Source organism: Trachurus japonicus, chromosome 20 (assembly GCF_045865225.1).
Source record: "Trachurus japonicus isolate A0001 chromosome 20, Traja_1.0".
Lineage (NCBI taxonomy): Eukaryota > Metazoa > Chordata > Actinopteri > Carangiformes > Carangidae > Trachurus > Trachurus japonicus.
The window spans coordinates 23345643-23372014 of NC_140926.1; the positions used below are offsets into that span (position 1 = coordinate 23345643).

General features: G+C 41.5%; 1 protein-coding gene across 2 annotated transcripts in view; it reads left to right on the plus strand.

Moving 5' to 3' along the window:
* The first annotated feature begins 2182 nt into the window (after nt 1-2182).
* The window catches only part of pld1b (phospholipase D1b), a 51695-nt gene continuing 27505 nt past the window's right edge, over nt 2183-26372 (plus strand). The window contains exons 1-4 of one of the 2 annotated variants that reach the window (XM_085762738.1): nt 2183-2251; nt 23337-23507; nt 23622-23785; nt 26106-26248. In XM_085762738.1, the coding sequence (XP_085618864.1) occupies nt 23369-23507; nt 23622-23785; nt 26106-26248 (446 nt within the window). In that variant the 5' untranslated portion in view covers nt 2183-2251; nt 23337-23368. Of the gene's footprint in view, nt 2252-14460; nt 14794-23336; nt 23508-23621; nt 23786-26105; nt 26249-26372 lie in introns of those variants that run through there. The other variant, XM_085762739.1, reaches the window with a different exon arrangement.

Consider the following 26372-nt stretch of genomic DNA (forward strand, 5'->3'; position numbering starts at 1 on the left):
TTTGATATGATTCTTCGTTCCACATGACAGGAAACTCAGTATTAAAGGGGTAGTTCAACATGTTGGCAAATTGGCCCATTGCCATAATCCCTATAGTTTTAATAGGTTTGTTACCTTTAATTGTCAGTGCAATTTTAGAATGGCAGAGCAGAGCCGCGAGCTGACCTGCACATTCACCACCATATGAGATAATAACGGAACGTTATGAGGCAGAGTTGTTTTCGAGGTAAATTCATGCAAAACCACTGATGCGCGTTTCCGTTGGGGGCAGTTTTTCGGCAAGCAGTCTCTGCATTTACCTCTAAAACAACTCTGTCTCGTAACGTTCCGTTATTATCTCACAGCATGGTGAATGTGCAGGTCACAACTTGTCCACCAGAGCGTTTTGGAGTTGTTGAGTTTGATGAGGGAAACCAAGAAATCCTATTAGCCTCCATAGCGTAGCAGCTTGCATCTCTGCCCCACAGATCTCAAAACAACATGCACCGACAATTAAAGGTAACGAACCTACTCCTAAGACTATAGAGTCAATTTGCCAAAATGTTGAACTATCCCTTTAACAATTAACTGATGATCTAAAACGAATGTAAGATCAGAAACATGCAGCAGACTTCAGAGGGGAAAAAAAAACTTTAATTCACAGTGAATGATCTGCCCTGAAATTTGATATGCCCCCCCCCCCCCCTGCACCAACACTTCATCCCTCCCCATGTAAATGTAACTTGGCACCTGCTGCTTTATGTGCATGCAAACAAACATCTAACCAACAATAACTCGGCTGCATGTGGAAGTGCCTGAAGGTAAAGTAAATTATGAAATGTTAATTCTTACTTTCAACAGCCAATAATACAGTGTATAGCCCCAAGGGGCATTTAGTTGTTGCTCTGGAGCTTTTGATCACATCACATTATCCTCTTCAGCAGGAGCAGAAACTCCAACTGCAGATGAAGATACAGTGTGTATGTGTGTGTCGCTCGGTTCATTGCAAATTTTGATCACTGACATAAAAATCATGTCTGTAATTAACTGATAACATGAATATGGGTGAAAACAGAAACATGCAGCTTTAGTTTTCCTCCCTCTTGCACTTTCTCTCTCCCCCGTCCTCCCTGCCCCTCCCCTCATAATCACACAGCTCCTGACAGATTGATTATGGAGTTTGGCTGATTGCACATGTCAGCTGGTCTCTGCAGAGGGAAGGTTTGTTAGTTTAACTGTGTGTGTGTGCGCGCGTGTGTGTGGTGTGTGTGTGTGTGTGTGCACAAACCCCTGATTAGTAACCATACATCATTCTAATAGTCCTTTAATATCCTCACCGCTACTTATTAAGTTCACACTGTGGATTTTCCATGATAGTGTATGTATATGTTTGTGGTGTGTTTGAACACATCAAAGATCACTGTAGATGTAGATGTAGATGTCTCTATGTCTCTGCTGTGTAAAGAAGCCAGAGGTTGCAGGCGTGGTTAATCAGAGGAAACCACTGGTGGCGATCAGCTGCATCAAGTTAGAGGGAAAACAAGGCTATCCGGAAACAAAGAAATTCACCCTTCAAAATAAATGTCTAGGCTATAATATTGAAAGGACTCATTGTCACTGTTGTGTTAAGTCATGAATGTTGCATATTCTTTCAATTGATAAACATTTTAATTAATATCTTGATAATAGGCTACAAATGTAACAACAATAGTAGGCTAGTAATGGCAGTGAATGGATAAATGAATAGCTGTAAAGCTGTAGCTAGAATAATCATAATGATATTACAGGATCTGGTAGTGGACATTTCACTTAAGATGACCTTGTTTCTTTCTTTCTTTCTTTCTTTCTTTCTTTCTTTCTTTCTTTCTTTCTTGTAACTTGTGGCAACTGTGCACCTTCTGTCTCTTTACCAACTGAATTTGTATATGAATGTAGCTATTAGGCTATGTGTATTGTTCTACTGTTGTTGCAGAGGTATCTGGCACTTTAGCCCACAACAAATGTCCTTCGGATAAAGTCTTTCTTTCTTTCTTTCTTTCTTTCTTTCTTTCTTTCTTTCTTCCATCCATCCATCCATCCATCCATCCATTCTGACTTTTGCTGGTTTGCGCTCCTGCTGCTGGTGAGTTTTATTGTGAAAGTCCGTTGAGTTGACTTCCTGTGGTGAGTCCCTGTGTCTCAGCTCCGTGTCCTCTGGTGCTTTAGGTCTGTGCTCAGTGCGCCGCCTCTCACTCCAACCAGCAGCTGCTGTCACTTCACTTCACATCAGGAGGTAAGGACGACGCTCCTGTGTGTGTGTGTGTGTGTGTGTGTGTGTGTGTGTGTGTGTGTGTGTGTGTGTGTGTGTGTGTGTGTGTGTGTGTGTGTGTGTGTGTGTGTGTGTGTGTGTGTGTGTGTGTGTGTGTGTGTTTCACGGCAGGTTTGTCCTCACGTGTTTCTTGATTAAGTTTGTCTCGCGGCAGCACAGTTGTCTAATTACTAATTAGTGGTCATTTACCGTGAAGTTGGTGCTGATTGGTGATGCGGCAGCGGCGGACGTGGGGATACTGTCGCTGCATGTGAAGACATCCGTCCTCTGCAGTGGTCAGAGCATCCCCCGGTGTGTGTGTGTGTGTGTGTGTGTGTGTGTGTGTGTGTGTTGTTGATGTGCGCTGGATTGCAGTGGGGAGAGGGCAGCCATGTGTTTCGTGGGTGATGATGTGGACCTCACCGGGCAGGTCCGGATGAGAACGGGTCAGACCGGTACTGAGGAGCTGCTGCTGGTTCACTGCGCCTCTCTTCCCTTTTCTCGTTCCTGGCTAGGCTGCAATCACACTTACAATAAAAACCACTTCCTATTTAAAAAATCAGCCAGTCCACCACAGCTTCTGCACAACAACACACCGCAACATCAGCAGCCCCTGTGAACCTGGACCTGAAGCTGCTGCAGCCTCAGTTCTGCTGGCTGCGGTTTACACACAGTAGCTGTCCCTGGATCAGTTCATGGAAACTTGGTGCTTCTCATCAGTGTTGAGCACAATAGGCTACTGTTAAAAAGTATACGTTTGGCTACTAGTTACTATCCCCCAAAAGTAACCGAGTTAGTAACTGAATTACTACATTATAAAAGTAACTAATTACAAGAAAAAGTAACTATTGCATTACATTTTTAAAAATAAAATGCTAAAATATGTCAAATTACTTCGACCCGCCCGCCTAACCTCCCATTTATCTGGAACCAACCAACTCACCAGTAGGTTGGTTACAGATAAACAGCTTTTTTCTGACCAGTTGATGGACTGAAAAAAAGTGTTGGATTGTGTATTTGATGAGTTTGATGAGGACAGGGGACCTGTACTATTCACCTCCATTGTGTTCACTAAGCAGCTCGCGTTTCTGCTCCACTGATCTCAAAACAACATGCACCGATAATTAAAACTAATGAACCTACTGCTATGACTATAGGGATTATGGCTATTGGCAAATTTGCCAAAATGTTGAACTTTCCCTTCAATGGGTGTATTATTTTGTGATGGGACTTCTTGAGTCAAGTAACAGCGCATTTTATTGTCAGTAATGGTAACAGCGTTATAATGAGGGAAACAATAACTTTTTTTATAATTGTTTTTGAAAAAAGTAGCGCTGTTATTCCAGGGTTCCTATATGGAGAGAATGGGTAAAGTATGGAATTTGATTTTATACATTTTCAAGGTCTGGAAAAGTGTGGAAAATGGAAGCTATTGTAGGGAAATATATCTTAATACTTATACAGGGTTTGGTCTTACGTGAAGTCATTTGGGTTAATTATTTTGTATGCACTATTGTACCTACAATCCCCTGGAAATTATTTGGTGACATAATGGCATTCAAATTCAGAATAATGAAAACAATTTTGAAATTTCAAATGTGTAGGAACCCTGTTATTCCTATCACTGCTCCTCACACTTGAGTCTTGAATACTTCCCCCTTCAATGACTGGCTCCTCATGGTAAGCACTGAATACATGACATATAGCTACAGTCAGTGCACAGTTAGTTAGGTAGGTGTCAATCTGAGGCAACAGGTGGATGATGTGCTGTCTTAACATGGACAACATAGATGTTCGACTGCAGCAGCTGACACAGGAGCAGCTCCAGGTCACAGTCAGGTTCTGTCCTCATGTTTACCTTCACTGATCGTTTGTGTAACTACATCTCTAAAGGAGCCATGCTACAACACGTCACCCAGAGTTTCCGCCCAGAAAATAATACTTGACGTCCTTATCTTATCTCATCATCGTCTGTGGACATAAGAGGACACAGGAGGAGACACCCTAGTTTGAAGAAACCTTTTGCACTTTGTTTATTTCATTTAAATGTTAGAGGAGCCCTTTTTTTTGCAGATTACCACTTTACCACAATGAATGAGTCATCTTGTGGTTAACACATGTATGTATTATGGGTGTAAGTGATGCATTTGTTTTCCAGATAGAAATCAGTAGCATCAAACTGAAACAGATGTCGTGGTGTGAACGTGGCTGCAAACTGATATTTTTGCAGACAGTCCTAGCTTCAACTTCAACAATTAATGTTCCTCTGCCTGTGAAGCCTAACACACATTTACAGGTTGGTATGGGATGTTGATCTGTGGTCAGTTTGAGCCTCTGGTTGGTAATAATTACTGAGGTCGTTTGAGGTCTGATGAAGAGCAATGAGCTCGAAACGTTACTATTGATGTGCTAATAAATCTGCACATACGGGAGCTGATGTGTGCGGTCTCCTTTTCTTGCCTTTTTGAGGTCGTTTTGTGGTCATTTGTTCTAGTTCTTAACTGCGCAACAGAAATGTTAACAGCCTCTTCAGACTTGAGAGGTTCTGACTCGGTTGAGTTTTATGACCTTGGTGTGTCGGTCTGCAGAAAGTCCCTCTGCTTGTGTGGCAATGCTGCAGGATGTCTGAGCTGAAGACACAGCCTGTAGGCCGCAGCCTGGTTGTAATGTGGAGGTGAACAGGAAGTGTAGACACCAGGTCTGAAAGAAGAGGGTGAGGAAATTCCTTTTTTTTTTATTGATGGGTATTCCACTGTTTGTGTTATCTTTTTGTAATGTAGTCTTTTTGTCATGAAGCCAGAAGGACAAGGTTGACTACAGTGACATACTCTGTGTGTGTGTGTGTGTGTGTGTGTGTGTGTGTGTGATTGCTTATTCATGTAATAGCTCTTCCAGCAAACACAGTGGACAGCATACAGGAGGAGTGCTTAATTGACTTTGTGGGTGTGTCTGTGGTTTTATACCAAACACACAATTGTAAACACACATACACACACTCAGATAGAGAAAGGAGAAGTCAGGGGGCAGTGGGCGCGGTGGGAGAGGTGCAGCCTTTAATCAATAGTGTCTACAGAGAAATGCCTCGACTATCATCTGCTCCACAGGTGATTAATGAAAAACTTTAGTCCTCAAAAATACAAATACAAACTTAAACTGAAAAAAAGATCTGCTCCCTGATCAGAGGTGTGTGACTCTGCCGGTTTCTCCTCTGTGAAGATGAACCTTTGGCCTGAGGTCCAGCCCTGATAGTGGGTGATAAGATCCGGTAGGATGGGCTTGACTTCAGGCCGGTCGAGTCCTTCCAGAGCAGGCTGGTAAACAGTGATGACAAACAGTATTACTAACGGCGCTACTCAGTACTCAGCCACTTCAGTAACAAGTAATCATAAAAGTTACTGTTTCCCCTGTTACAATGCTGTTACCGTTACTGACAATAAATTGCACCGTTATTAGACTCAAGAAGTCCCGTCACAAAATGATACACCCATACGTTTTTTTTAGTCCATCAACTAGTCCTGCGCAGGGCCGTAGCTAGCAATTCTGGGCCCCCTGAAAGAATACTAAAGTGGGCCCCTGCCCCCTAACTTATCCAGTTTTTTTTTTCTTCGACTACATATGTATTATCATTTTTTATTTAGCCTACTTTGTTTTGATGCTAATGCAGCATTACTATGAGTATTAGTCAGGGTCTTACGCAGAATAAATCAGTCATACAAAGATTAGACTACTGGGGTTTTTTTGTGGGCCCTACTGGGTGCTGGGCCCCTAGAGTTATCATCACCTTTCTCCCCTATACAACGGCCCTAGAATACTGAGTGAGTTGGTTAGTTCCATATAAACAGGGGGTTAGGAGGGCAAGTTCAAGTAATTTGACATATTTGAGCATTTTATAAACAAGCAATGCAATAGTTACTTTTTCTGGTAATTAGTTAGTTTTATAATGCAGTAATTCAGTTACTTTTAAAAGGAAAGTAACTAGTAACTATAACTAATCACTTTTTAAAAGTAACATGCCCAACACTGGTGGTAAAACCATTTCTTCTCACACCCCTGACCCTGATGTGTCCACATACCTCTGTCTGTATACAGTCGTCTGAAGACAACCTCACCTGTGTTTCCCAAACAAGGAGTTTCCTGTGGCGTCTCTGTTACCTGTCGTCCTAGTCAGAACATGCTGATTCTCAGTCCTTGAATTTCATAGAAAACACCTTAAAGTCATTGGAATCACAGATCAGCTGCACCACCAGCAAATACACAACCCCACAGCTGATTGGTAGAAAGTGGGAGAGAGAAAACAAAGCTCAGCACTGAAGAGACATGTCAGATCGCTGCTGAATGTGAGGAAACCAAATGAATCCTTCTTTCTGTCCGTGTCCATAAACCTGATGTGACATTGTGTCTCAGAGTTAAAGAGATTACTGTGTAACCGAAAGGTCACGGGTTTGATCCTCACTGCAGCTGTGTGTCGTGTTAAATTAACTCTGGGTAACACGCTGTAGGCCTCACACTGCCCACAGACAAGCACCACTCCATTCATCTCCACTCGTCCTCATCATGTCAGGGTCTGAAGAGGCTGCAGTCACATCACACACGTTTTATCTCTTTTTTTCTGTCTTAAATACATTCACATTGAAAGTGTTTAAATGCTGCTAATATCATTATGTGTGTTATACAGAGTTAAGAGTCTAATACTCCACCATAAGTGCACTTTTTAAGGGTCAAGGATCTGTCTCAGTCTGTCCCTGTCTTTACCAGAGCAGCTGGTTTATTGTTGCTACAGGCGTCAGACAGCAGACGATCTGATATAATCCAGAATCTCCTGGAAACCAGCAAACATGACTGAACTGCAACGGCTGGACGTGCACATGACTGTAGACCCAGGTGTGCTATGCAAATCCCTGGAATCGTCCTATATTAGTAATATAGTGTGTTTTATGGTCGGTAATCATCAAACGAGACAGTTGAGGTAACAGTTATTGCTGTTGACATGAACCATGTAGTGAGCAACAGGCTGTCCAGATCACTGTCTTATTTATAGACCCATTTATACTGAAGATTGCCATGTTGTGATGATAAAGCAGCTCTAGGTTCTATATTAATACTGTGAAAGTATCAAGGCCTCAGTCAGCACACAGCCTGTATTCAGAAACTGAGCCTTAAAGGGGAACTATTTATCATTTATGATAATATGATGTGTATATTTGTGTAGTTTTATCTGTCATAAACAAGAGGTTACGGGTTACGGGGTGTGTTTGTGTCGTGACGCTGGGACACCTGGTTGGAGGCTCTGATCTTACAAGGTTGGTTTTCAGCCAAGAGACGCTATAGGTGGAAGACAGAGAGGCTTCATTCTTCCCATAACAAGTTACAAGTCATGTATTTAATCATCACAACTACCCCGAAGCTGTTTAATTGAGGTAAAAATGTAGCATAGTTAAGCTAAATATCTTGCATGGTTCCTCTTTAAATCGAGCTGTCGGAACTTCCTGTAACTTTGTGATGTCACAACAAAGCCACTGAGCCCCGCCCACTGACCAACACTGGCACAATTTGGTTTCTCTGAGTGTTCTATCTGAAATCTGCTCTATTTTTAGCAGCTAATCAGAAGAGATGATCAGAGGCTATACTCTCCTCTGATTGGCTGACACTGAGGCCTGAGAGACAAGATGTAAAACTACACTGAGATGACTTTTGGTTCTTCAAACCAAAATCTTCTTATGGATCATATCATGAGAGGTGTGGTTTGAAACTAACAGTGAGTGTGTGTGTGATGAACAAGAGACACATATTCAAAAGGCCTCCAAGACTTTGAATACTGAAAAATATACAAATAAATCATATTTTTGACAGATATTGGTACTGTAACACCACAATGATGAAAAAGAAATTCAGAAAAACACTTTTCAAACAACAGGTACATACAACATTTTTTTTCTGATTGGGTTTGGTTTGTGTGTTTGTTTGTGTGTTTGTTTGTCAGTGCAACAGAAGTTGATTGTGAATTGAGCCGTGACATGAGCTTCCTCCTGCCGCTTATAACGTTAAATTAGGGAGTGTCCTCTGAATGCCGTGAATGTCTCTGCAAATTGGACACACAGACACGTGCACACACTGACACACACACAGACACACACACACACACACACACAGGCTGCTGTTGTGCCACAGGTTTGGCTGGTAAATTGTTCAGAGTAATGTTGTTGAGCATCTGCTGATTCCAATCACTGATAGAGATGAAGATACCAGAGGAGTCTTAACGTCGGCTAGAAACCAGGCATGTGCTACCTGACCTCTCTCTCTCACACACACACACACACACACACACACACACACACACACACACACACACTCAGGAATACACACGTTTACAACACGAGAAAGAGGAAGCGCGTTGCCAACAGGCGGTCACATGCTGCAGGATGATGTCAGGCTGCGTTCAACAAACTGTGTCATGTTGTGGACAACAGGCGACAGATGTTTCCACACATGATGTGTTTGGTTGATGCTGGAGATATGACTGATACTGAAAACCAGTAACTGCACTGGGAAGTGTCTGAAACAGGTTGTGTTGTGTTGTGTTGTGTTGTGTTGTGTTGTGTTGTGTTGTGTTGTGTTGAAATAACTTCAGACAGCAGAGATGCAGAAGTTTTTACACAACAGGAAAGTGATGAAACATATAAACTCTCCACAGCTCAAGGTCACACAGTGTTTAGTTTAACAGAGGATGGAAATGACACTGGAACCTGTCAAGACGTTTATATGTCTGCACACTTTAGATTATGTTGCTATTTTATTTGTGCTTTTCCATGTCAGGAGGAAAAGTTTTCATTCAGATAGAAAACCTTTTCCCTTCTTCTCTATCCTCCTCCTTCCCTCTGAGACGGTGACACTCCCCAGAACTGGAAATTCAAGGCTGATTGACCTTAACTTCCTCGAATACTCGTCCTGTTTTGAATTCTTGAGATCATTTAAGTGTCTGTGGTTTTGGGGCAAAGGTTATCTCCACCTGTCATCTGTGTGGAGAGAGTGAGTGTGCCACTCATTTGAGTCTCTCACTTTCAAGCGGTGAACGGATGAGGTGAGATTATAAAGTTGAAGTTAAATGAACTGTGTGTTGGTCGACAGACACAGCATTTCAATGTTGAATTTATTTAACAATTTACAACTTAAACGGAAAACAACAAATCATATGGAAATCATATGGAAACATGATCATCTTTTTTCTTCCATCATCCTTTATTTTACATTCTTTTCTGTAAGATTTCTACATTGACCCCTGCAAACCTCAGCTCAGCCAGCTTCATGGAAGATGTGAGGGAGCAAAATTAAAAGGCTGGATCTGTTACTCTTGTGTATTCAGAACTTGAATGGGATGTTTCATTATATTTCAACTGAACATTAATCATCTTAGAACCAGCCCACAGGTCGTCTGTGGATAATATTATTGGTTATTATGACCTGTTACATTTACATGTGAGACAGGAAGTCATAGGAGGTTGTAGTAGACAAATAGCTATAACACAGCGTGTGTTGTTTCCTTTTATTCAGGAGCTTTCAACTAACACTGCTGTTACTGTGGCAACCATGACACAAATATCATCTAACGTAAAAGGACTTAATGCAACCAATCTTTTTTTTTTTTTGTCCAAAAACATAAGCTAACATGTAACCACACAGGAAACTTAGATACACCACTTTTGATCTTGTGTTTTTTGTGGTAACCATGACAACCGAGGTCCAGTAGGCCAACTTTATCAGTTTTTAGCAGGTTTTATTGAGGGAATAAGACTAAAAGCTGTAATCTGTGGTGTGTGAGAGCTGCACATCCCCAGCACATGATGAAACAGACTTCTCTGTGTGAAACCATTCAGTGAGTGGTGGGTGCAGTAGTCAGAGCTGACCAGTAGGAGGCAGCGTCACATTGTGTCTGCAGAGAACGGACATTTACAGTAAAGCGAAGTAGCCATCAGTTTGAATCAGAGCCGGGACCCTGGGCTCATCCATCAGTCAGCTTGAGGGGGTTCAGGTCTCTGCATGATGATCCTGAATCAGTGTTTTCTCTGAGTCACAGTGACGCTGTCCTCTGCTGCACTGACACAACGCTGCACGTTCAACCTGGAAAACCTGTTTGTGTTCAACGGAAATGACCTCAGTTCATTGTTCTGGAGAGACGAGGCTCTGATTTCCACAAATTACAATATGGCTACAACATTTTGGAGATAAAGTGGATGATTTAATTCCTTCCTATGTGTGGGAAAGTCCAGTTTTCATCTGCAAAACAAACAGTGGACAAAGCTGAGCGTTTTGTAATGGTCTGAGCTCTGTGAGATCAGCAGGAACAATCATTAAGATGTCAGCTCAGGATGATGATGGTGGAGCTGATGGCCTGTAATGAGCAGCATTACAAAGACGAGCTGACACACCGTATTGATCAGGAGCAGGAAACGGCCAAGTTGTGTTCAGGAGTTAAACTTTTAACTGCGTCTTCAATCATCATCTACATTATAAATAATGTGCTTATGTCCATGCTTTTATTGTTTTCTGTCCAATACAATCTTGTTTATTTTGTTATGCTCATAATGCATTTATTTTCAATGGGTTTTTTCCTTGTAGCCTACTTTTAAACTTTGAGAGAAGTTTAAAACTGTTGTTTTGTATCTATTAACAAAATCACTCAGAGACTCTGGAGTGTTTCCCAGATGCTGAAATATTTCACATGGTGCTGTGATGTTTTCTTTCCTGTGCTGTCAGCTCTCCAGTCTGCAGCTCATGTGGCGCATCAGTTTATAAAGATAATTCAGGTCTAGAAATACAGTAAGTGTTTCCTAAACTCAGTGCTTTATTGTGTTTTCCACCAGAGTCCAACAGAAACGTCCAAATGGCAGTGATAGGTCAGCAATTTGCAACATTTTAGTATTTCACACAGAAAACCATTCTCGCAGGATGAAACGTTGACTAACAGGAGCAGTGAGCTGATGACTGAAAACAAAGATTTAAAGGAATAGTTCAACTTTTGGGAAAATTGGCATAATCCCTATAGTCTTAGCAGTAGGTTTGTTACCTTTAATTGTCGGTGCAAGCTGTTTTTAGAACGGTGGAGCAGAGCCGCAAGCTGCTCAGAGCTACACTACGGAGGCTCATGGGATTTCTTGGTTTCCCTCATCAAGCTCATCAAATACACAATCCAACAACTCCAAAACGCAGAGCATAGATCTGAGCAGCTTGCGGCTCTGCTCCACCGTTCTAAAAATAGCTTGCACCGACAATTAAAGGTAACGAACCTTACCTACTCCTAAAACTACAGGGATTATGTCGATGGGCCAATTTGCCAAAATGTTGAACTATCCCTTTAAGACTGACAGGTCCATGTCAATGTTAACCATGCTGTATATTACTTGCTTCCAGGGAGCCACTGATTCCCATTAATGTCCAAGTGGCATGAACCCTGTGCCACAATCTGCACTTACACTCATGAACACTCAGCAGTAATGGAGGTTCCCTGTGGTCATTCATGCAGGTTTCATGAGTCTGCTAAGTGGTTTACATGTCTTATGGAAAGTTGGCCTGTTGGTGAAAGGTGGTTCGGTGTCAGGACCAGGAAGCTTAGACTGAACTTCTGCTGAGGAGCCTGTTGTCTGTGATAACAGCAAAAACTTATTGGTTCAATTAAACATACACAGTTTATTTTGCTCACGAACTGAGACTTTAAACCCACTTTATAGGCTAAGGCTACTGTATATCTGGTCAGAAAAAAGATATAAAAGACTCTTTGTACCAAATGCTTTGCCACTGATGTTTGAACTTGTGTGCGACTTCATTGTTTTGTTGGGTTTTTTCTAGTGAGACAAAAGCCAAATACAGTTGTGGGACAATAATGTCCATTCTCTTCTTTCCTGGATCTTATTGGACGACTTGGACCACCTTACTGCAGGTCAGAGTTCAGTCTGGCTTTGGATGGATGCACATGAGGCAGCAGGGGGCAAATCAACTAATGTGAGGACATGATTAATTAATTTTAGGGGATTGTTTATTAATTATAGGAATCAAATTATGAAGAGGAGGGTAAATGTATCTATGGACTGCAGGAGTGAAGGGATTTTAGGGAATGACACATAACAGACACCAGAGAGAAATGTTTCAGTGTCGTGAAAGCTGTGTGTGTGTGTGTGCGCATGCCTGTGTGTGTGTGCCACAATGCTCACATGTAGGAGGGAGTCTGACTGTGTTGGTCCTTCAGTGGAATGTCAACAATGAGTCATGTTGGCCTCCTTGTCTCAGGGCGGGAGCTGCTCAGGCCCCACACACACACACACACACACACACACACACACACACACACACACACACACACACACGCAGAACTCTAGTTCAGCCAGTTTCCTAACACAATGCCCAACACCCAAACTGAACAGGTGTGTGTCATCAACCTGATACTGATACACCCACTTTTTAAAAGGTCATAACCTCACATGTTCCTGGGTGGGACTTCCTGTAGTGGTGTCACTTGAATCAGGTGGATTTGGTCTCAAGCTGATCAAATGATCAGGTGTTTGAGGAGGATTAAGGTTCTTGATAACAAGGACTTCCTCCTCTTTGGCTCTAGAACTGCTGGGTGGACAAACCATGTGATTTTTTTTTTAGTAGTGTAGGTGTCACCTTGTGCTTCAGGAAGTTGTGAAGGCAATTTCCTCACTATTTTATATCATTTGGCAGATGAAACGATTAACAAATTAATGGAGAGAGCAATCTGGAAATGAACTGACTGAGGAGGGAACAGTTTATATTTTCTAGAAATATGCTTGTTTCCTGTCTTTGCCAAAAGTGAGACATGAGGCTCAGTATCACTCTCATATCAGTCCTCTTATAATGAAGGTGGAGCCAGCAGCCTGGCTGTGCTGTAGATGAACAGAGACTCCTCCCTCGGTGGCAGGAACTCTCACTTTCCTCCCGTGAGGTGTTGGAATCAGTTGCTGTTGTTAAAGACGAAGATGAACAGCGTTTTTCCGTCTAGTTGATGGAAAAAAGTGTATATGTAACCTACACTTTAACGGACAGTATTATTTTGTGACGGGACTTCTTGAGTCAAGTAACAGAGCATTTTATTGTCAGTAATGGCATTATAACGGGGGAAACAATAACTTTTCTTTCTTTTTTTTACTATTTACTTTGGAATTAATTTTTTCAGACATGTTTTTATTAAACTTTTTCTTGCAAAGCAGATGCAACAGGAACAACAGAAAACAAAGCTCTAGCGACAGTGCACAAAATACAGACACTTAAACCTGAACAATAACTTTTTTTGAGTAGTCATTACTGAAAATAGGGCCGTTAACTCCCATCACTGGTGTTGTTGCACTTTTTGTTAAAGACTTTCCAAAAGCCAGGAAGCAGTCCGCTCCCGGCCAAGACATAGTCTGGCACGACCCACCACCCACTGATCAGAGAGCTGCTGCTTCTCCCTGCTCCCTGTCTAAACTCACCACCTGATCGACTCATTTAACAACAGGTTTGTTTCCCAAACACAATGATTGACATGAATGTTTGGAGTCATCATGTCATCATGTGTGAAGCTTCAGTGATTTAATCAAATGATTTTCCAGTTCAACTGAATTGAACCACAGCCATTCTCAGTGGTTAACATCTAAATCTCATAGTGTTGTACTGTGCTGTTCAGACGGAGTTCTGCAGGAACTAATCAGGATTTCTCCTGTGGCTATGCTACATTTTTTACCTTTATTGTGATAGTTAAGACTGCACAAATATACACGATATGTTCTATAACATTATCCATCGTTCCACGGATTGATTTTTTGCCAGCTTTGTTGTAAACAAATGCACATGGCCAGGCGGAGGGTTAGCAAAACAGCGACCAGACTTGCATAGTTTCCCTTTAACTGTAGCTTAACTAATAATAGTCTTTTTTTTAAAGGATAATTTTGTTTATTGCTTCTTAAAGTTTCATATAACAGTGAAATTTCATGTCTAACCAGTGAATTCACTCAGTTGCAGGTCTGGACTGATAAGAGACACTGGCTCATGAAAACCTGATGTTGCCCCTTTAACACAGACAGGTGCCTCGACCCCCTCCCCTCCTCTTCCCCCCCTCCTCTTCTCATTGGCTGTGTTCATGCTCCTGCATCCCTCTCAGACCAATAGCGTGTCCTCCCTCCCCGCTGCGTCCCGCCCCCGGCCGAGTCTTCCTCCTCTCTGGCCGGGCTGCTGCTGCACTCGGCTCCCAGCCTCCCAGTCAGTCTGCGAGGAACTCCGTGCACGTGTGCGTGTGTGAGTGTGTATGTGTGTGAGTGTGTACTGTATGTGTGTGTGCTGCAAAGAGCGGGGAGAGAGAGAGAGAGAGTGTGTGTGTGTGTGTGTGAGAAGACTTTAAGAGAGAGAGACAAGGAGGAGAGCAGATCAGTTTTTGTCTTGAGTGACAGTGTTTTGTGACGGAGAGAGACAGTGAAGACGTGAAGATGATGATGATGAAGATGATGGTGATGGTGGGCTTCCCTCAGCCTCCGCGGGCTCAGGTCAGTGGATGCAACACTGCAGAGCTGCTGTCAGCTGTCTGAGAGAGTGTGTGTGTACAAGAGAAGGGAATTCATGCTCCTACTGCTATTGGATCATACAGAGTTCTCCAGTTCCCACACTGCTTCTGTGTGTGTGTGTGTGTGTGTGTGTGTGTATGTGTGTGTATGTGTGTGCAGCCCCATGCTCCTGCAAAAAAACTGATATTTTGATATCAATGAAGCAGTTAAAGAGGAACTATGCAGGATTTCTCCCGTGGCTATGCTACATTTTTACCTTAATTAAAAAGCTCTGGAGTAATTGTGATAGTTAACTACATGACTTGTGACTTGTTCCGAGTGACAACGGAGGCTCTCTGTCTTCACCTGCACACTGCGACACAAACGCGCTTCGTAACCCGGAATCTTTTGTTCATGACAGTCAAGACTACACAAACACACACGTCGTAACATCGTATATGTTATATAATGTTATCCACTGCTCCATTTATTGATTTTTCGCCGGCTTCGTTGTAAACAGATGCACATGGGCGAGAGGAGCGTAACCAAAACAGCAGAAAAGCGAGCGGACTTATAGTTCCCCTTTAAGTTTTTAATGGTCCTGTTGCAAAGCATCCAAACACCAATCGGAGCTGAAACAATTAGCTGAAAATTGATTAGCAACAAGTTTCATCATTCAAATTATCATAAAATAACAAATATTGAATGGGTGCAGCTTCTGAAAGAGAGTGAATATGGACAAAATATTTGAGAGATTCATTGATACTGAGGATAATTGATAGTGGATTGGCTGAAAAAACAGAGAGTTGATTAAACAGCCGATACCACATGAGAAAAACAGTGTCAACGCTTCAGACAGCTCAGTCAGTCAGTATGCAACACACTGCCAATGTTCTTTTATAAACATGAAACTACACATTTAAATTAACAATCCATCCAAATGTTTGTATGTGATCTGTGCAACCAGTGTTTGTAAAACCCACGGTTACTTTGAGCTTCATCACAAACAGGACAGAATCAGTTTCTTTGCGGATTTGTTGTAAAAATGGCAACGATAGTAAAAATGCTTTGAATTCTTCAGAGTGTAAAAGTGTCAGGATGCAAATGCCAAACTCCTCCACAGGAGATATTTGAGATTGTTTGCAGATGTAACTGTTAAGGTTTTATATGATTTGTTTCCTGGTCCAGACTTTCTGGAGTCTGGAGTTTACAGATTTAGTCAGAAATTGGAAACATGAGCTCCATAACTAACCTTTCTTTGTCAGACAGAGACTTCATTTATGACAATTTTAGACATTCATACTTCTCTATAAATGAATTTAATTTTTTTTATCTAACTTCAGATGAATCATTTTCAAGACTGTGATCGATCACTGATGAGTCAGGAAGGTAAAAGGATGATTACAATGTGAGAAAGTGTGTGTGTATGTATGTGTATACGTGTGTGTGTGTGTGTGTGTGTGTGTGTGTGTGTAGACTCAACAGCCTGCCACCTGGCTGGCGAGTGATGAAGAGTGGTGGGGTGATGGTCCACACTGTACCCAATTAATGTGAGTGCTCACTGGGATGGGCATAATACACACACGCACACGCACGCACGCACACACACACACACACACACACACACACACACACACACACACACACACACACAATGCCTGCATTAATGATTGTTCTTTTCAGAGTCTCTCTGGAGCCACAGAGACTCTGCAGAGTCACTCAGCCTGTGTGCTTCACTGCCAGCAGCAACAGCTGCAGACAGATGTTTGAGAGGATCTGAACCCAAACAGGTTATTGATCCCCTGGGCCCAGTTGTTCAAAAGGAAATCTGATCGGATTTTAGATAATGGATTGGATCAAATCTTGAAAATGGGTTGTTCAAAACTAAAAAACGGATACTGTGATCGGATTAGATCATGTAATCCAATCTGGATCAAACCCTCAGTTTGTGTTGTTCAAAACTTTTTAGTAGGATCGGGATAACTTTGATCCCCAAAAACGGGATTATTCTGATCCCAGCAGTTTGGTGGATTCAGGGGGGAACCAGAAACAAAATGTCATTTAAATTCAATTCAAATTGGTCAAATAAGAAACATCTATAATGTTGTTTAAATACATTGATATTTTGCAGCTGATTTTAAAATTTTAGTGTTAAAGTAAATAAAGTTAACTTTTCATTATTATAAAAAACTTTCCCCCAACTATTGGATAATTAAATGAGAACTGAAATTTGTATGTTGAATTTTGAAGTTCGAATTTGAAATCGAAAAATATCCATGTGTTATTAATGAATTATTATATTACAGTATTTATTAATTTGTTGTGGGTCAGATAAGGTCTGGCTGTTTAAAAGACCCCAATCAGCACACTTTGAGTGACCCCATGCTGCTCTTCTGATTTTTATCTATCAGCCTTCAGCGTGATACACATTTAGAGAACTCATTATCTGGATTTGGTGATCTTGAAAAGTTTGGATCAGGATCAGACTGATCCAATCCAATTTTGCTTTGAACAACTGGGATAAAAGTAGGCCTAAAACAGATTACTTGATCCTGGATAGTGGAAGAGGTTTTCAAAATCTGGATCATTTTGATCCAGATGACACCTTTTGAACAACTGGGCCCAGGGGAACATTAGCTCAGGAGTTGATCAAAAAGAGCAGCAACACTGGACTGAGATTCATCATGTGAGAGGACATGATGTCATGATAACAGTGAGACCTTCATACAGCTTTACAGGCTGGTTGTTATGTTTTAGGTGGAGAGAAGTAAACAGGGTGCACACACACTGTTTGGAGAGGGACATGGATCCAAACAGAGACTTGTTTACAATGAACTCCACAGGAGGCTGAGGAGCCTTTAAAAGCCCTGAGGAAAAACAGACAGCTTTTACTTAAGAATTTAGTAAATGTATAATTGTCTATCATCTCCCCATGCGACTATTGTATTTTATCAACCATCATATACCTTTTAAATTTGAAGATATTGTGCAAATTCATGTTTTATGTTCTGCTTGACCTGTCCTGTGGTCTAGAGGTTGAAGGCACTAATCAAAACCTGGTTTGAGTCTGGTAGGACCCTTCCTCCTCTCTCCCCAGCAGTACCCTGTAGCTTCTAATAAGACCAAGAGATATTAATACACTGTAACAAAAATGTTAACTAAGTATATGTTATTTTTATCTCCACATAGGTGTAAAATATCTCAGACATTAGTCAGTTTAGCTCTATTTACATGCCGGTGCAGGGATCAGAAGGAGTCTTTAAAACTCAGAGAGCTCTTGAAGTGGAAGTGAAGTTTCACTTCCTTTATTACTAAATCTAGTTCACTGGGGCAGGTTTTTATTTCTGTGTGATATTTAGTGCTGATAACATCGTTCCCTGGAAGAGTAAAGAAGGAAGACTGGTTCCAGCCAGCCTTAACCGAAGATGAGCAACTTTCTACAAAGACTATATCATGAAACACAAGACAGGAATATGAGCAGTGGGGGCTGACCTGCTCTCTGACCCCCTCCCACCTTTTCTGCTCGGCGCTGACCACCCTCCTTCACGGTGGCCACTCCTCTATGTCCCTCTTTCTGCTTTTCTACTGTATATTGTTTTTTTTTACGTTTCCTGCATCACCGGTTCTACCAGGAGTTTTTGTTGTGACACACCTCGTGCACTCTCACACATTTCCCTCTCACACACTGAATGAAAGACACACAAACTAGAGGCTATTGTAAATACTGTAGACTGTTTGAATGTGTGGATTGTGCAACCAGATGTAGCAGTGACATGGGCAATAAACACTGCTGTATTTGCATGTGATTTGTTTAAGCTCGCACTAAGAAACAGTATTTTTCTAACAGTGTATGTATACATTAGATAATGTATCTTCACGTCAGGTAGGAACATTGGTGTTACTCTGGGGTTGGGTGCAAAGTATTATTAAGTAAGGTATTTTAAGATGAATGTCATGGGTGGAGAGGTGACTGCCCAGGATGAAATAAACAAAGAATGAATGAATGTTGTACTGAAAAGCAAGTCTGAATCCCAGAGCTCATTTTACATCAAAGATAATACAGTTGCTGTGGATTCAGTACTGGTAAGACCTCAGATTTAAAAGTATAACTTTAAAACTTCTTGTGGGCAAAACTGTTTCAATATTGAAAACCATAAATTCATAATAACTGGTCTTCATTTACCTCACCTCCATGCTATTTAGAACAGGGTTATATTTAGTGCTGTATATTACATCAGATCTGAATGATAAGCCTCCTCTTTTGATTGGGAGCAGTGACTGTTTTGTTGTGACATCACAAAGTTACAACTGGTTTTAATGCTCGGTTTCTGAATACAGGCTGTGTGACTGAGGTTTTGATACTTTCACAGTATTAATATAGAACCTAGAGCTGTTTTATAATCACACTACACTTGGACATTTAACTTTATACTGTATGGAGCTTTAATACAAACATCTACCTTTACTGGATCACTGGCTGTTTTACTGTATACTGTTTTTGGTCGCTGTGGGTTTCATACCGGTGACATGTTGGATATTGTGGTTGATGATGGTGTGATTTGGTGGAGGAAGTGAAAGCAGACAGGCCACAATAAACCATATATTTTGGAGAACCAAAAGCTTCAGTGTTTCCCCTACTAGAAAATGAAAGCTCAGAAAAAGTTGATCTGGTGTCTGGGTAGACCTCCTCCATGTACGACACAGATTTTGTTTTCCTATTTTTTCATTAATTTTTAACTGTTTTTTCATCTGCCTGTGATCTGTGAGTGCTGTGTTCCACTGCAGACCTGGTGCTGCTGTTTATACCATGTTTAACAGTTAGCCTTCATGTTAAGGCTCCTTTGTTGTTATGCAAGAGTTAGGATAAGTGTGCATGGTTGTCTTGTGTCTGAATTCACATGAATTGAGGAAGGACAGACCAGTGAGGCCTAACAGGCTGGGGACTGGGTCAGGGTTTCTTGTGACCTCTGGGAGACATAAAGGACCAGACAGCCACGAAATGACCAAAAAGAGACAGATGGGCACAAAAGACAAAACGCTTATATGGAAAGAAAATTTTCACAAAGAGACTCGAGATGACCACAAAGAGCTGCTAAACACCACAAAGAGACTCTTAATTTGCAGGTGTCTTGCTGGTGTGTAGGAGGGGTGGGGGGCTGATACATGTCTGTACCCAGGGGGCCATTGTCCTGTAATCTGTCTACACTCTCCAGACCCTGTGTGTGTGACAGTGGTGGCTTCACCTATCTGTTGAAAGTTAGAGCTTGGTGTCATTGGTCTGTTTTGTTAGTGTTACTGCAGCTTCATTCAGAGAACAGAGTCGCTGCTGAGGACAGGAAGAAGTCTCTTTCACTATTTGCATCATTTAGGCTACTCTGTTTACTTTATTATTGACCATGAGGCAAAGGGATGCTCACTCGCTCTTGTTGTCACAGTAAATTTCCTCCCAGAGTTTTATCATTTATTGCCAACTCTGAGAATTACCCAAATCCATTACCCAATGCTGTCTATGGAGCATTACAACATCTTTTGATTATAGTTTGGGTATATTAACTACAACTTTGTAGTCATTTCAGAAACACAGCTAAAGCAAACAGACAGCTGGTGAACATAGTGCAGCTTAAAGGTCCAGTGTGTAATAATTTACAAGGTTTATTGGCAAAATCTGAATAAAATAATTTGCAAGATTTATTGGCAAAACCTGAATAATATAATTTGCAAGGTTTATTTTCAAAATCTGATACTACCCATGAATATATTTGTGTATAAGTGTATAATCGCTATAAAGTAAAAAGTGTTTGGGTTTCGTAGCCTTATAATTATTCTTTTATATACAGGTATAGATATAACTAGGGCTGACCCAAAAAATTCGAAGCTTCAAAGCTTCGAAGCTTCGTTCGTTGCCATGGTAATCGATCATGAAAGTCTGTGATCGATTTTTTTTCCCTTTTTGACACCCGTTCTCATCGGCAATTGTTACATTAAAATGAGTAGGCTACTTGGCATCCTGGAAACCTGCCTGATTTTGGAGATATGCAGTGTTTGTTTGCCATTACTTACATTATTTGGTTTAGATCTTCACCTCATCGCCCCATGCTCCTGAAATACTCCCAGTCGTGGTAAACACGTTTTTTTGTCCTCGGAGGCCACCGTCACTTTGCCAAGTGTGAGTGAGTGCGAGCGAGTGAGTGAGTGAGCACTGCAATCTAGAATCTGAACGCTACTGTATTGCGGTTTTACCTTAATTTTACACACTGGACCTTTAAAGTGATACGCCAACATTTTTTTTACATGTCTTTCCTCACTCCCGAGTCCATGACAAGCAGATAGACACCATCCTTTCGACTGTGCGTGCAGTAACAAGGGAGATAGAGCCTGTATCGCCCATAATTAGCTTAGCTCAAACGCTGGAAGTGTATAGGTAGTGTTAGCCTGCCTCCTACCCGAACCGAAATCAGCAGTCAGAAGCTGATTTCATTTTAGCTCTAAACTCTGTAAATATATCACTTTATCAACATTTCAAACATTTTTAGGCGAGAAAGTAGCCTTTCGGTTACTTCCGGTTACTTTCACAAATAAAACACCCGTTGCCCTTTACATACAGAAAACCATGATGATAGAATTAGTGCTTTTACTTTGAAATAGGAAGCTAACCTACCCTCGATGTAGCTAGCTTGAACCAAAATAAAGCGTCTTTGCTTGAACCCTCCGTTTTGACCGATCTGGTCCCGTTACCGGCATTTGACCGTTCAAGATGCCTTACCGGAGAGTTTTGTCAGCTCTGAGACGAAGATCGGCCCGCCAGTTTCCAATTAGAGTTGCTGAAGAGTTTCTCTGATGACTTTAGGTGGAGGCAGGCTAACACTACCTATACACTTCCAGCGTTTGAGCTAAGCTAATTACGGGCGATACGGGCTCTCCCTCGTTACTGCACGCACAGTCGAAAGGATGGTGTCTATCTGCTTGTCATGGACTCAGGAGTGAGGCAAGACATGAAAAAAAATGTTGGCGTATCCCTTTAACAGACAGATATTTCCCTCGGGAGCTGGTGGAGACCAAACACAGAGCTAAAAGAGAGGGCACACTGGGCATAGATCTATCAGATGGACTCAAACACCACCCCACATGAATTATCATATTGCCCCACAGCTTGTTTTTCGGCGCCAAAAGGCCAATAAGGAGTTTCTACAGGTTTAAGAGGTGCATCATCTACCTCATTTCATTCTCTTCAACCTTGTGTCCTTGTTGTCTCTCTTATAAGTGTCTCCTCTCTCTCCATCTTCACTGCCTTTTAAATATATATGCACCTTGCAAAGTGTCTCTTTTTATCCTCACAACCTGCAGCCAATTCATCCATCTCTCTCCCTCTCTCTGTGTGCCTCTCCCTCTCCTGGCAGCCTCGAATGAGACACTAATCCAAACACCAGGATTAACAGAGGAGGAGCACAGGAAGCTGGGGCCTTTTTAACCACATTCCTCAATATAAGTGTGTGTGAGTGTGTGTGGGTATGTGGAGAGAAAGGGAGTGAAAAAAAACAAAAAAAAAAACAGGTCACACAGTGTTCAAGCGAGCACTCATGAATGAAGAGGGATTGGCTGAGGGATTTTCACATAAAGTGACCCAGAAATATGAATGTGAGGAGGAAAGGCTGCGTGTGGGTGAAACACGGTGACAACGTGAGGTCTGCACCCAAACAAACATGTAACAAGGAAACATGTGATGATGCTGTAAAACCCTGGAGCCAATGAAGAATCAGCAGCTACATGAGGTCGACAGTTTACGTGGAAGCTCAGCCAAATGTGTTGCAAATATCACATTTGAATAGAACAATAAACTATAATCACAGCTCCACCATCCAGGCCTACACATTATAGTTCACATAATGTGCTGCAGGGTTAGTTTAAACTTTGTATTGACCAGATCATGTCACCCAACCCTACAAGTGTTTGTAACTTATGTCTAACTGGTGACGTGATGGCATAGATTCAGCTTTTTTTTTTTTTTTTTTGCAAGAAACTGTGACTAAAAAGAAGGGAAAGAGAGAAGGAGACAGATGTTAATATGAAAAAGCAGCATTTGTTTTCACTTTTGTAAGTATGTTTGTGTAGGGTAGTTGACAGTTAATGAACAAGTGAAACCTTCGACTTCCTTATTCGTGCGAAAGAAGTTGAGTTACACATTCACTCTGCTCCAAGTTAACGTCTGTGTTGGATTCAGTTTTGAAACAGAAGTTTGTAAAAACTAAACTGATATTTCTCTTTTTTTCCTTCTATCATTTCTTCCGGTGCCCTCTGAGTTTTACCTCATTTTCAGCTTCAGGTTATTGAATGAGAACAGACCAGAAGCAGACGACTGCTGCTTTTTAATGTTGAGAAGAGCCAGTTTAGTTCAGATGAAGGGGGATTTTCAAGCAAAAGCCGGAGACAGGAAGTTTAGTTTAGACTGGCGATCTTGGGTCAGGACTTGGACCTGGATAAACGCAGGAAAATAAAAGGGATGTGACTCATATTCAGTATAGTTGAACACCCTTCCCCTCTCTCTCCAGGTGAGCCCAGGGCTCCACGTTAAGTGCTAACCATGCTGCGGCAGTCGGAGCCGACCACCAGCACCCTGCAGCTGGTTGCCAATGATATGACCGGCATCATGGAGAAGCTGGACACTCATGAGCTGGACCTGGGAGACGGAGAGTACGACACAACCGACACCAACACCCCAGGTACAGTACGTGGTGCTGGTCAGCTGTCTGTGGCCACATGTTGACTCTACAGGTGTGTTTCCCCTCCTGTGATATCTGATGTACTGTATGTCTGCTGGCGCTGCCTTTCTCCAGCCGAGTATTTGCCCTTCACGGCCGTCTACCACACTGTGGGATTTAAGGAGCCCGAGGCCAAAGTCTTCCTGTCCTCTCCGATCACTGCCAAGATCCTGGAGGTGGAGCGGTTCACCTCGGCTCAGGACCGTTTCAATGTCACCACACAGAGGAGTGTCAACAAGGTGAGACACCTCCCACACGTCCCACTCATAGTCCTTCTGTGTCTCAGAGGACAGCTGAGCCTATTGTGGCACTGAACCAGGCACGTTGCTGTTTGCACACACAGGTTATGGATGTCAGAACTGACTGCCAGAGGTCAGAGGGTCATACACTCGTTGACGGTGTTGGGGAAGCTACTTTACAAGCGTCGCTTGTAAAACTCCATGTAGTTCAGCCTGGCAGTAATTTGAACAAACTACATTTCTACCCCTGGATATATGTAGTTTGTAAAACTACAGCTATAAAAGTAGCTTTAGCAACTACTTCTACTCATTATACTCATTTAACTCTGTGTTAAATAAATCAACATGTGGTGTATATGAAACAAAATATAATAGCTTACAAAAAATTCACATGCCAGCAGAAATAAAGACATACCGTTGGTTCACCACAGACATGTTGAGTAATATAAAGATAAAATGAAATTTCTACCCCAATACCCACTTGTAAATCAGAAATGTAAATCAGTCAACAAAAAATGTAATGAAAAATACAAAGATCGGTTTGTCTTGAACAACAATGTTTAAAACTATGACAGGAACTTCAGAGAAATTAACACCAGCACCAGATGCCGGGGCAGAATCACTTGTTGACATGACACATGAGCATCTCTCAAAGTTTTTATCAGACAGCAGGTTCCGTTTGGCACGATAAACATCTTTGCTAACACTAAAAAGCAGCTCGCATGCTGCACTGGCTGGGACTTCATGCCTTTTTTCAAAGAGAGATTTGGAACACAATAATGGTCAAATAAAATTTATATATAGGTCTCTAAGAAATATATTTCATGTTACAAAAATTGTAGTTTGTAGTTGAAATACTTGACGCAGCACAAAATATAAATGTAGTTTAACTACCAACAAGTTACAGCAAATTGTAGTTAAGCTATGTAGTTCAGCTACGTGTATTTTGAGTCTCCCCTGCTTGTTGAGAAATATATTCATGTGCCTTCTTCTCTAGATTTACCCTATACCACTCTTATATCTGTCAATTAATCATAAACCTATAGCCAAGAGGTTAGTTGGTTAGTTTAGCTTAGCACAGAGACTGAAAACAGGCCAGGCCATTTACAGTTGTTAGCAGTTACCTTTTGTTTCTAGTCAAATTCTAAATTAAAGTGTTTCCTAGCTGTATATGTCCCAAAATGTAGATCTTTAAAGGGGCTGGTTGTAAGTTTTATCCTACTGCTCTTACATAGGTGATGTCAGCATCATCAGCTGTTAAATCAGTCTTGGTGAAACCTCCAATAAAAGACATGAGACAACCGACTGATTGATTGATTTGTTAATTTAAGTGTCATGCACATTACTGTGCCACTAGACAATAAATACATACATTCAAAGATTGCATATCAACAATTGCAGAAAAAAAATCCTGCGTTTGCATTATCATGCAGTTTTTCAAAATAACAAAAACAAGAATAGTAAGTCGTCTTATGAAGGATATAATGTTTTCTGTCTCAGAGTCAATGCTTTTTCAATAAATCTGGCTATGGGACATGGATCTCCTCCTTGAAAAACCAGCTCAACATATCACACTCAGACACCCAAAATAAGTCAGGGTTCTTCAGCTGAACTTTTTCAAACATTAATTTCCTCAGTTCATGATACATAGGGCATTGAAACAGAAAGTGAAATTCATCCTCCAGAATACCGAGGTCACTCAAAGCTACGTAACGTGTGTTCACAGGCTTGTGAGTTGTGTTTCCACAATTATTGAAACAATAATTTCAGTTTCTCAACACCCTCCATTAACTTGAATTAAGCATCATAATTATTCTTAACTCTAATTTAAAGCCAAGTCTCACTACTCATTCTAATCCAGTTATACACACATATTAGGGTGTCCCTGAAGAGCAGCGTATATTGTGTGATCTTTATATTGTTATTTCCATCTCTGGAGACAGTAAGAGAATGAAGCTTGAAGCTGACTTGTTAACAGCTGGTAATGCTAACGTTATATGTAGCCGTAGTAAAAACTGTATCTCCTTTTGATGCTATGTAATCTAAGACTGCTGAGTGAGACTGTTTTTTTTTATTGGAGAACAGTTTCTCAAGCCGTGAGTGTCCTTCAAGAGAAACTGTCAGCTTCTAAAGAAAATCAGTGATGATGGTGTTGTGCCAAAACAAAACTCTGTCTTCTGAAAGGAGCTGGAGAGCCTGCTGCTGAAAGTTGCCAAGAAACAACATTAATGAGTTCAGTTCAGTGATGGATAAATCATTTCAAACATCTAACTGTGGTGTGTGTGTGTGTGTGTGTGTGTGTGTGTGTGTGTGTGCCCAGTCGATGCCAGCCGTCTTTAAGATAGAGCTGAAACACGGGGAGTTCACGTGGGTTGTAAAGAGGAAGGAGAAACACTTCTTGGATCTCCACAGAGAGCTGAGGACGTACAAGACTTTCATGAGGCTGCCGCTGCCGACACGCAGGTAAACGCTCCCAGCTGCTCTCTGCCTTTTCTCTGTCAACATTAGTTGCTTCCAGCATTTCTCTAACTGGTCCTGGGATTTGAACTGAAAACCTTTGAACTGGTTCTTTTGTCATTTTTCTCTG